This window comes from Pseudophryne corroboree, chromosome 7 (assembly GCF_028390025.1).
Source record: "Pseudophryne corroboree isolate aPseCor3 chromosome 7, aPseCor3.hap2, whole genome shotgun sequence".
Taxonomy (NCBI): Eukaryota; Metazoa; Chordata; class Amphibia; order Anura; family Myobatrachidae; genus Pseudophryne; species Pseudophryne corroboree.
The window spans coordinates 98,720,437-98,732,862 of NC_086450.1; the positions used below are offsets into that span (position 1 = coordinate 98,720,437).

A 12,426-nucleotide genomic window follows, 5' to 3' on the forward strand; every position below is an offset into this window, starting at 1 on the left:
CACAGTGAGTAGGTTTGCTTCTCTCCCCTCAGTCCCACGTAGCAGAGTCTGTTGCCAGCAGATCTCTCTGAAAATAAAAAAACCTAACAAAATACTTTCTATTCAGCAAGCTCAGGAGAGCTCACTAAAGTGCACCCAGCTCGTCCGGGCACAGATTCAAACTGAGGTCTGGAGGAGGGACATAGAGGGAGGAGCCAGTGCACACCAGTATTCCTAATTCTTTCTTAAAGTGCCCTGTCTCCTGCGGAGCCCATCTATTCCCCATGGTCCTTACGGAGTCCCCAGCATCCACTAGGACGTTAGAGAAACAGGTTTTTTTGCAGAAAAATATAACGCTAATTGAATTCCTCCCTAAAGGTGCGTTTTATAGGTACCAGTACATTCTTCTGACATATCCGGATGTGTATTGTGCCATACAAATAAATGTGAAACTTGTTTGAGCACCAATAAATAATAGAAACATTGCTACAGACACTATTACAGGGATCCGGTGAAAGCCGGACCGGACACGGGTATTAGTATTAACCTGGAGTAGGCATAAGGAAGTGATAAACCAGTGATAAAGCAGTGTTACGTGCAAGGTGATAACGCACCAGCCAGTCTGCTCCTAACTGTTAATTTACATATGGGAGCTGATTGGCTGGTGTGTTTATCACCTTGCATTTATCACTGGTTTATCACTTCCTTATGCCTTCTCCAGGTTAATACATCTGCCCCCAAGTTCCAGAACGCCAGACGAATCCCCACTATTACATAACATATAACATGACCTAGCCACAGGGAATACATACGATATCCCGGCTGTCGGGATGCAGGCGGTCACATGACCAACGGCGGCATCCCTAAAGAACAAGGCTGTTTTTATACATCCAAGGAATTTCTGTCCATTCATTTTCGGTTTCACTATTTTTTTTTGCAGTGTTTCATATGTTGTGCTGTATTCAACTGCATCCGATACACAATAACAGCACTAGTTGTGGAGCTTACTAAATATGAATAAAACTACCAGGAACTGTGGCACAACTTTAAGGAAAGGTATTATTAATTATTATTATGGCCACTGATTTGTAAAGCGCTACAATGCTCTGCAGACTAGAGGGTGGATAAAACAGGGCACATAGAAAACAGGGTCACACAAGGACAACAATATAAGTGCAGGCTTGAAAACAAATGGTAGGGAGAGCATACAGTATTAGTGGCTCCTTATGCTAATGATGGACTAGCCCCATGCCCGGGGCTTTTATTAGAATGGTCGGAGCTGTTGTTATAAATGTGGGGGCATTAGGAAAGACTTGCACATAACACAGTTTAATGTTGTAAGTTAGAATAACACAGAGACGAAGTGAAAAAACAAGGTCAGGAGAAGTCAGTGTGCTGTGCTTCCCGCGCTGCCGCCTCTTACCTCTCTGCACAATGCAGCGCAGGGCTCTGAGCGGCGGCATTCTAATCAGGTGCATGTAGGTAAGAAGTTCTCACGTGGACGATATCTGAGGCCACCGATTGGCTGACAGTCACTGGCGGAAGCACAAGAATCCCGCACTGGGGTAACAACGGAGCGCCTCTTAGTCAAACTACTGCAAAAAGCACACTTTTTTTTCCCTCTTAAATAATACACGCATGAATTGACTATGCAGAAAGCTAGCGACTATCAATGTACAGTAAGCAACAGACTACGTAGAAGTGTTTCAAGGATCACCGGTTAATGCCTCATTCCGGCTTTTAACTTTAAGTAGTCATTGTAATGATCCCCAATGCGTATTGTAAACATGGTTCATTGCAAATTAACGTATATTTTAACACTTAACAGGGAAGTGCAGCCGCATGATCTAATCAGAGTATATGTATCTGTATCTCTCTCTATAGATAGATAATACACAGGGCCGTAACTAGGTGTGTGCAGAGAGGGCACCGCACATAGTGCTGTGCAGGGTAGGGGGCATTGTTGGCAGCAGTCACCTGTTTTAATTACTTTCACTTGCAGCTTCCCCCCATTTTGAAACCCAGCATCTCCTGACTCTCTGTCTCCTACCCTGAACCCTTCTGTCGCTAATACCTATACAGCAGGGGTGTTAAACTTGTGGCCCCTACCGCATCCTTTTGCGGCCCCTGTCCAGGGGTCCTTATGTGGTCCGTTGGCAGGGAATTGAGCCAGAACGCTGACCAAGTTAGAGGTGTCCGTCCGGCTCCAGCCCCAGCTCCGGGTTGTATCCCTCCTCGTCCGAGCTCCGTAGGATGACCAGGGGCCGGCTCAGCAGCCGCCACCCACCCAGCGGCAGCAGCACCGCGGGCAGGAACGGACTCCGGCCATCAGCAGAGAGTGAGGATGGGAGTGGGCTGGAACAGGGGCAGTAGACTGAGGCTGAGGCGGAGACTCCCGGCACAGGCCAGCAGCACGGCCCCCAGCATACAAAGCACGGCCAGCGAGAGCAGAGGTGCGACTCCATCACCTCCCACCCAGCATCTCACCTGCAGCACGATGCTGCTCTGCTCACCTAAGAGTTTGGAAAGTGATAGGCGCAACACCATAAAAACGTCCTTACATCTGATATAGATGAATGTACAAAAGAGTTCCCTTGAAATCCTTAGCTGGAGTGTTTGTATTCTTAGTTTTCCTCTATGACGCCCTCCAAAGTGTAGTCTCTTATCTCAATAAAGAGAAAAAAGATCATCGGGCAGACCAATTTGGAAACAGGACAGCAAATTTATTATACAGAACACTCACGATGTATAGATACATAAAAAACATATAACCACAACAACAAGGTGGGTATCAAGGGGTGCTGGCAGCTGGAATGGAATTACCCTCCCAACAGAGCACTGGAGATTCCGGACTCTACAGCGTATAGCAGGCATTCCCAACCACGGTCCTCAAGGCACACTAACAGTGCAGGTTTTAGTGATATCCAGGCTTCAGCACAGGTGACTTAATTAGTAGCTCACTTATTTTGATTTAACCATCTGTGCTGAAGCCTGGATATCACTAAAACCTGCACTGTTGGTGTGCCTTGAGAACCGTGGTTGGGAATGACTGGCGTATAGGAAGGGAAAAGGATCATCCAGGTAAGACAGCTCCACCTCTCCACACCGAGCACCACTAGCTTGACGCGTTTCGGACACTATGGTCCTTCATCAGAAACAGAAGCTGCTCTGCTCACCTGCCTGGCCTCTTATATCACCGGGCCCCGCTCCTGGCAACCCAGTGGTGTCCCTGTCACACAACAGCATACTGTACACACACTACACAGATGTAGGAGAAAATACAGTAGTGTCATTACCACAGTAGGGTAACGGCCTTCTGTTGGGGCAGCCAGTGAGCGGGGGCAGGGTGTCTCTGCACTCTGAGCTCCTCCGTCTTGCTGACCTGACCATACTGTCTGGAGCTGGGGGCAGCTCGCACTGCTGGAAGGACAGAGCCGGTGGCCGCTCTCCTCACCTAGATGCAAGTACTCTAATGTCCAGGCAGGGGCCGCAGCGCTGTTTGCGCCTGTCTGCTTTCAAACTACTGAAAACGTCCCTCCAAAAATGTCCGCTGCCTCAGAGTAGATAGTATGAGGCCTACTCTTACCAGAAATCTTGGAACTGGGTTTTTATCAGTTACAAAAGGGCATAGGGAGGATGGTATATCACCATGCAGTATCCTGGGTAGACTCGCAGGCACCCCGCTCCTTAAGGTAATGTCCTCCTTGTACTCTCCAGTTGCCTGATCCCCACTAACGCATTTCAACCCCCTCTGGTGGTCTTTTTTAAGATAATGCATGGTGCTAGTCCATCCAAAAATCCTTATATACCCATAATATTTAATCCCTTCACTTCCCTGTGTCCTTGCTGCCCCTCTCTCTGTTTCTATGCCCCTGCTGCCTTACTCTGTCTTTGCCTGCACTCTCTCTCTCTGTGTCCCTGCTGCCACTCTCGCTCTCTATGTTCCTGCTGCCTCTATCTGTTTCTACATCCCTGCTGCCTCTCTCTTTGTCACAACTGCGTCTCCCTAAGTCCCTGCTGACCCTCTATCTGTCTTGATGTCCCTTCTGCTCTATCTCTGTTTCTATGCCCCTCCTGCCTATCTCTGTCCTTATGTCTTTGCCAGCACCCTCTGTCTCTATATCCCTGCTGCCATTTTCGCTCTGGAGACCTGAGTTGGAAGGGGGGGGGGGGGGGGGCTTAAAAATGTTGCTGTGGGGCCCACAAAGTTCTAGTTACGCCCCTGCCTCTATATAAATATGGGTCTGATTCAGAGGTGGACGCTAATGGCACCTCTGCAGTTGTGCAGAATTATGTAAAAGCTACATGTGGTGTATTAAGTAAAAAAAAGTAGCTCATTAATCTGTAATGTAATGCGCTGCTGCATCTGAAGGGGCAGCACGGGATCATCTGCGTGCACATAGGACATCTAGTAACCGTGGGACCAGATCTGCGCATGTGCAGTGCGGTGCCCGCTCATGCGCAGATCATTAAACATCAGAGATTTATGTAAATCTCAGAACCAGGCCCTGTATATGTGTAACCAATATCTCCCCCTATTAGCTAATAAGACTTCAGTAACATGACATTTTTCTTTAATCTTTGGCCTAATCTGAGCCAGACAGAGCTGTGCCAGTTCAGGGGCTCAAACGGTACATCGTGTCCTACCAGCATTACAACATGGAGGGGCGAGAGAAAACCTGAGATTTGGGCACTACAGTAAGTGATCGATATGTGCTCAGCTGAGCATTGCGGCAATACCTTCTAAAGTTTCTATTGTCCTTAGCAACCAATGAGCTTCTAGCTATCATTTATCAAATATATTTTATAAAATGATAGCTAGAACCTGGTTGGTTGCTATGGGCATTGTATGGTGGTCACTGGGATGCTCCTTGGGCATTGTATGGTGGTCACTGGGATGCTCCTTGTATTGAATATCTCTCGCTGGAATGGTAGAGGCATTGTGATTTATTTTTTCTTTTACACCGCAGGGAAAAATATGAGACCAGTGGGTGTTTAACCATGGATTATTTATGTATTTATTACAAGTTACTTATATAGCGCACACATATTCCGCAGCGCTTTACAGAGAATATTTGGCCATTCACATCAGTCCCTACCCCAGCGGAGCATACAACCTATATTCCCTACCACATGTACACACATTCACACTAAGGTTAATTGGCTCTGAACAAAATTAACCTACCAGTATATTTTTGGATTGTGGGAGGAAACCGGAGTACCCGGGGAAAACCACACAAGTACGGGGAGAATATACAAATTCTGCACAGTTAGGGCCATGGTGGGAATCGAACCCATGACCTTAGTGCTGTGAGGAAGTAATGCTAACCATTACACCGTCTGTACTGCCAATGAGACCCTAGTAAGAATGATCTATTTTATAATGACCTTTTATCAAGTCGGTGCTAATCTTTGGAATTCCCTGCTGTTGGATTAAGTAGTAGTAATCATTTAATGTGTGTAATTGTCACCCTGGTGTGCTGCCTACTAGTCCAATACCTCACCCACTGGTGTGATCTCCACCTCCTGTGACAGGATCCTTCTGCTGGTGCTGTGATTGCCTACCATGCTGCATTGGCCTTGCTTACTACTATTGTGGCTGATGCTAACAAATTTTCTAACACCCAATTTGTGTTGGGCCCCGCTTTTAGCTGACTTACTCCAACCTACATGAGGCCACTTTTCATATATTTCCAGGGCCACGTTAAATTTCCAATCCGCCCCTATCTGGCATAGGAGAAACATGAATGATAAATCAAAGTAAATGTCCCAGGAGGTTATTGACAAGCCATTAGAAAATTATCGGAAGATGGAAACCCTTTTTAACATTATCTTATACTGGGAATTTCTTACCCTGTTTCCAAGACAAAGACATTGTCAATTATTAATGTAACTTGTTAATTAAGTGAAAAGGAGACATGATATTTTACGGGAGATGTATCAAGCCGCGGAGAGAGATAAAGTTGGGTATTTGCCCAAAGCAAATGATGCTTCTAACTACAGGTATCATTTCATGTACTGTGCTAGATAAGTGACAGAAGATGATTGGGTGCTTTGGGCATCTCCACTTTAACTCTCTCCAGGCTTGATACATATCCCCAAGAGTGCTGTATATAAAATATATGTCTAGCTGCTATACAGCAGGCCAGGAGCACCAGCAGGACAGTAGAGTAATAATTTGCGGACCCTGTGAAATTAGCATTCAGTAAAGAACGGAGACTCAGTCAATGAATACATAAATAATTTTTTAGGTTATGCTAAAATATAAAAGGTTTATTATAAAGAATATTTAACAAATATTATTTGTGAGTCATTTAAAAAAAACAACCAGTTGATTTTGGAGGCTGCCCACAAATATTAAACAGCCCCTGAATGTATGTATTGGGGACTGCAATAGATATTGAAGATGCATTCTTCCTATTGTGATCACAAAAGCAGCCACCAAAAGTTTCTATGGCAGTTGGTAAACTGCGAAACTCACCAAGCTCCAGAATGCAAAGCATTTCTGAGCTTGGCCCGGCAGCTAATGCCATTTCTAAATGGCGTTTGTAGACCGTGAGATACATTACACAATTCTTCCCTGGTGAGGGATCCTTGGGATCCCTCTGCATTACTGTCTGCTCTCACATATGCAGTCTGACGAATGCACATGTGAAGCAGCACAGCCGGGATCTAAACCCAGAAGTAAAGTGAGGGACGGCCATGAGATTGATTATAGCATAAAAGCTACACCTCTGGACTCACGAAGAGTCATCCTTCAGCACTCAGGATGACTCAAGTCATCCTTCAGCACTCCCTTGGGGGGAAACCTCTGGGGAACCATGGCCTCAGGATTGCCCTTCCCTCTGGGCATTAAGAGGTGTATTAATAGGGGGATCAGTCTGATATTCTGGCCCATGGGATCCTGGTGATCGTAATACTGACGCCGGGATCCCGGCCCAAAAAGACCGACAGGGGTGAGCAGGGGCATCAGAACATTTATGGGCTCTGGGGGGCAAGATAGATCCTCATTTGGCGCCCCCTGGGAGGAGGGGGCCGTACTACGGGGACAAAATGGAGGCAGCACCATGGTGGGGAGGAGGTGAGGAGAGGGAGACTGTCAGGGAAAGAAAGTGGGAGAGAGAGAGACTAAGTGTGAGGGAGAGAAAGGGACAGTGTCAGGTAGAGAGAGAAACAGTGTCAAGGAGAGAGAAGAGAAAGAGCAGAGAGAATGTTAAGGAGAGAGACAAGCTAGAGTGCTACAGAGGAACGAGTGTGTTAGGGAGAGAGTGTTAGAGAGAGAGAGGAATGAGAGTGTTAAGGAGAGAGGAGAGTTAGGGAGAGAGGAATGAGATTGTTAGGGAGAGAGAGAGTGTTAGGGAGGGAGAGAGAGGAGCGAGACTGTTAGGAAGAGAGAGAGGAGCGAGTGTGTTAGGAAGAGGGAGAGGAGAGAGTGTTAGGGAAAGAGAGAGGGAAGTTAGGAAGAGAGAAAGGAGAGTGTTAGAGAGAGAGAGAGAGAGAGGAACAAGAGTGTTAAGGAGAGAGGAGAGTTAGGGAGAGAGGGAGAAACAAGAGTGTTAAGGAGAGAGGAGCGTTACGGAGAGAGGAATGAGTTTCAGGGAGGGAGAGAGAGGAGCGAGACTGTTAGGAAGAGAGAGAGGAGCGAGCATGTTAGGGAGAGGAGAGAGTGTTAAGGAGAGAGAGAGGGAAGAGTTAGGAAGAGAGAAAGGAGAGAGTGTTAGAGAGAGAGAGAGAGGAAAGAGTGTTAGGGAGAGAGAGAGAGTTAGGGAGAGAGAGAGTTAGGGAGAGAGAGGAGAGAGTGTTAGGTAGAGAGAGAAAGGAAAGAGTGTTAGGGAGAAAGAGAGGAAAGAGTGTTAGGGAGAGAGGAAAGAGAGTTAGGGAGAGAGAGAGGAGAGAGTGTTAGGGGGAGAGAGAGAGAGAGAGAGAGGGGAGAGTGTTAGGGGGAGAGGGGAGAGTGTTAGGGGGTAGAGGGGAGAGTGTTAGGGGGGAGAGCGCGTTAGGGGGAGAGAGAGCGTTAGGGGGAGAGAGAGGGGAAAAAGGGTGTTAGGGAGAGAGAGAGGATAGAGTGGAACCGGGAGAGAGATGGAGTGAGAGACACTATTGTACCTGTCCCGATTACACAGCAGCACAGGAGGCGGGCACTCCTCGGCATTAGGCCATGCCCCCAAAACACCCACGATTTGCAGCAGTTTGGCACTGCTCTGCTGGGAGTTAGGGGTGGGGGAGCACTGTTGCCTAGTCCCTGCGCTGCACGGAGTCTGTGATGTGCGGTTTTTAAACTGATCGCACATCGCTCCTCCTCTGTACATTGGCCGGCGCCTCTCATGTTTGGGGGGAGGGAGACCTGCCCACTTGCCCCACCCATACTGACACCTCTCTGGGGGTGAGTAAATAGGATTTTATATACCTACTGGTAAATCCTTTTCTCATAGTCCGTAGAGGATGTTGGGGTCCACATTAGTACCATGGGGTATCGACAGGTCCACTAGTAGCCATGGGCACTTTAAGAGTTTAATAGTGTAGGCTGGCTCCTCCCTCTATGCCCCTCCTACCAGACTCAGTCTAGAAACTGTGCCCGAGGAGACGGACATACTTTGAGAGAAGGAAAATACACAGTTAGTGGTGAGATTCACACCAGCTCACACATAACAAAAGGAAAGCCAAGCTAACCAAACGAGAGCCGAGATACCCTGGGCAGTCGCCCAGGAAGAACCCACTTTACGGGTAGAGTGGGCCTGAACAGATTTTGGAATCGGCGATCCTGTCGTAAAATAAGCATGCTAGATATTAAGTCTGATCCAGTGAGAAATGGTCTGCTTAGAAGCAGGTCACACAATCTTGTTGGGATCATAAAGGACAAACAGTGCGTCCAACTTCCTGTGACGAGAGGTTCTCTTCACATATAATTTCAAAGCCCGTACAACATCCAAGGACCTTGAGGTAATCGAGGTGTCAGTAGCCACTGTATGTTGGTTGATATGAAAAGCCTACACAACCTTCGGAAGAAATTGCTGACGCGTTCAGAGCTCAGCTCTATCCTCATGAAAAATCAAGTAGGGGCTCTTGTGCGACAATGCCCCCAATTCTGACACACGTATTGCAGATGCCAATGCCAACAGTGTGACCGCCTTCCAAGTAAGGAACTTTATGTCTACCTTCTGTAAAGGTTCAAACCAATTCGATTGCAGGAACTGCAACACCACGTTAAGATCCCAAGGTGCTGTAGGAGGCACAAAGGGTGGTTGGATGTGCAGAACTCCTTTCAAGAATGTCTGAACCTCAGGGAGAGCAGCCAATTGTTTCTGGAAGAAAATGGACAAGGCCGAAATCTGGACCTTTATGGAGCCCAAGCGTAGGCCCACATCCACACCCGCTTGCAGAAAAAGGAGAAAACATCCTAGTTGAAACTCCATTGTTGGAAACTTCTTGGATTCACACCAAGACACATACTTCTTCCAAAACTGATGGTAATGCTTAGACGTTACTCCCTTCCTAGCTTGGATCAGAGTAGGAATTACCTTGTTTGGAATGCCCTTACGAGCTAAGGTCTGGCATTCAACCTCCATGCCGTCAAACGTAGCCGCGGTAAGTCTTGAGAGGCGAACGGCCCCTGTTGTAGAAGGTCCTCGCGAAGAGGAAGAGTCCTCGGATCCTCGAGTAGTAAATCTAGAAGATCAACGTACCAAGCTCATCTTGGCCAGTCCGGAGCAATGAGGATCGCCAGAACTCCTGTTCACTTTATTAGTTTGAGAATCCTTGGGATGAGCGGAAGTGGAGGGAATACATACACTGACCGGAACACCCACGGAGTTACCAGGGCGTCCAACGCCACTGCTTGTGGGTCTCATGACCTGGAACAGTACCTCCGAAGCTTCTTGTTGAGGCGAGAGGCAATCATGTCTATTTGAGGTACGCCCCATCGGCTTTTTACCTCCGCGAATACCTCCAGATGGAGGGCCCATTCTCCTGGATGGAGATCGTGTCTGCTGAGGAAGTCCGCTTCCCAGTTGTCCACTCCCGGAATGAAGATCGCCAACAATGCCACCACGTGTCTTTCCGCCCAGAGGAGGATTATTGTTATCTCGGACATCGCAGCTTTGCTCTTCGTTCCGCCCTGCCTGTTTATGTAGGACACCGCTGTGACGTTGTCCGACTGAACTTGAATGGCTCGATCTTGCAGAAGATGTGCCACTTGTAGAAAGCCGTTGTAAATGGACCTCAGTTCCAGAACGTTTATTGGAAGGAGAGATTCCTGACTGAACCACCTTCCTTGGAAGCTTTCCCCTTTGGTGACTGCTCCCCAACCTCTGAGACTTGCATCCGTGGTTAGAAGAATCCAATTCTGAATCCCGAACCTGCGGACCTCGAGTAGGTGAGAAGTTTGGAGCCACCAGAGGAGTGAAATTCTGGTTTTCGGCGACAGGCGTATCCGCTGGTGCATGTGAAGATGTGATCCCGACCACTTGTCCAGGAGATCCAGCTGGAAGAACCATGCATGGAATCTTCCGTACTGGAGAGCCTCATAGGAGGCTACCATCTTTCCCAGAAGGCAAATGCACTGATGAACCGATACCAGCGGCCTGATCTGGAATACTGTGTCCAGTTCTGGAGACCATATCTCCAGAAGGATATAAATACATTAGAGAGTGTACAAAGAAGGGCAACTAAAATGGTGCATGGCCTACATCACAAAACTTACCCGGAAAGGCTAAAAGATCTTAACATGTATAGTATGGAGGAGAGAAGGGAAAGGGGAGACATGATAGAAACTTTCAAATATACCAAAGGTTTTAACAAAGTTCAGGAGGGAAACATTTTTCAAAGGAAGAGAAGTATTAGAACTCGAGGACATACACAAACTGGAGGGAGGCAGGTTCAGGGGAAATTTAAGGAAAAATTATTTCACAGAAAGGGTAGTGGATAAGTGGAATAGCCTCCCATCAGAGGTGGTAGAGGCTAAGACTGTAGAGCAATTTAAACATGCTTGGGATAGGCATATGAATATCCTTACAAAGAATTAAGGTTCAAAAAGGGTTGCGATTACCTAAAGGATAAAAAAAATGGGCAGACTAGATGGGCCAAGTGGTTCTTATCTGCCGTCAAATTCTATGTTTCTATGTTTCTACCTGTGCTGGCCTCAAGACATCCTGGACCATTGATTGGATCACCAACGCTTTCTCCATTGGTAGAAACACCCTCTGCACTTCAGTGTCGAGTATCATCCCCAGGAAGGGACGTCTCCTTGTCAGTTCCAAATGTGACTTTGGAAGGTTCAGGATCCACCCATGAGCCTGGAGTAGTTGAATTGAGAGAGCAATACTCTGCAACAGCCTCTCCCTGGAAGACGCCTTTATCAGTAGATCGTCCAGATATGGAATTATGTTCACTCCCTGCTTGCGGAGGAGGAGCATTATCTCCACCATGACCTTGGTAAACACACTCAGTGCAGTGGAGAGGCCAAATGGCAATGTCTGGAATTGATAGTGACAGTCCTGTAGTGCAAACCTTACATAGGCCTGGTGAGACAGCCAGATTGGAATGTGAAGGTACACATCCTTGATATCCAGGGATACTAAGAATTCTCCCTCCTCCAGACCTGAAATCACCGCACTCAGAGACTCCATCTTGAACTTGAATACTTGCAAGAATGGGTTCAAGGACTTTAGGTTCAATATTAGCCTTACCGAACTGTCTGGTTTCGGTACCACAAACAGGTTTGAATAATAACCTCTGTTTCTTAGATGAGGTGGAACTGGAACAATGACATTTGTTTGTACCAATTTTTGAATGTCTTCCTGTAGGATAGCACTTTCTGTCACCGAAGCTGGTAAACCTGATTTGAAGAATCTGTGAGGCGGAAGTTCCTGAAACTCCAGTCTGTACCCCTGGGCAACAATATCTTTCACCCAGGGGTCTAGGCATGATGACGCCCAGACGTGACTGAAATCTTTTAGTCTCGCTCCCACCTGACTGATCCCCAGGCTGGGAGGTCCACCGTCATGCTGCAGACTTGTAGGAAGTAGGACATGGTTTCTGTTCCTGGGAACCTGTTGGTGCAGGTTTTCTGGGTTTTCCCCTACCTCCTCTTAAGAAAGTTGTGGGGCCCTTGGATTAAAATTTTGTGGTCCGAAAGGACTGCATTGTAGACATAGGATAAGATTTCCGAGCCGGTGCAGTTGCGGAGTGAAGAAAGGTCAACTTACCTGCAGTTGCCGTGGATATCCACGCATCCAGGGCTTCCCCAAACAGGGCCTGACCTGTGAAGGGTAGATTCTCCATGCTCTTCTTGGATTCCGCATCCGCAGTCTATTGGCGTAGCCAGAGTCCTCTACGTGCCGAGACTGCCATGGAAGTAGCCCTTGCATTAAGCAGGCCAATGTCCTTCATGGCTTCCACCATGAAACCTGCCGAATCCTCTATGTGACGTAAAAACAAGTCAATGTCACT

At 47.4% G+C, this 12,426-nt stretch overlaps 1 protein-coding gene and 1 long non-coding RNA gene across 6 annotated transcripts in view; one reads left to right on the plus strand and one right to left on the minus strand.

The window, feature by feature from the left end:
* The window catches only part of METAP1D (methionyl aminopeptidase type 1D, mitochondrial), a 451,273-nt gene extending 449,083 nt beyond the window's left edge, over positions 1-2,190 (minus strand). The window contains exon 1 of one of the 5 annotated variants that reach the window (XM_063933469.1): positions 1,403-1,536. In XM_063933469.1, the coding sequence (XP_063789539.1) occupies positions 1,403-1,457 (55 nt within the window). In that variant the 5' untranslated portion in view covers positions 1,458-1,536. Of the gene's footprint in view, positions 1-1,402; positions 1,539-2,088 lie in introns of those variants that run through there. The other 4 variants (XM_063933468.1, XM_063933465.1, XM_063933463.1 and 1 more) reach the window with 4 other exon arrangements.
* The window catches only part of LOC134944690 (uncharacterized), a 156,980-nt gene that overhangs the window by 51,719 nt on the left and 92,835 nt on the right, over positions 1-12,426 (plus strand). Inside the window, exon 4 of the long non-coding RNA XR_010181923.1 lies at positions 920-1,035. This is a non-coding gene — a long non-coding RNA (uncharacterized LOC134944690). The remainder of the gene's footprint in view (positions 1-919; positions 1,036-12,426) is intronic.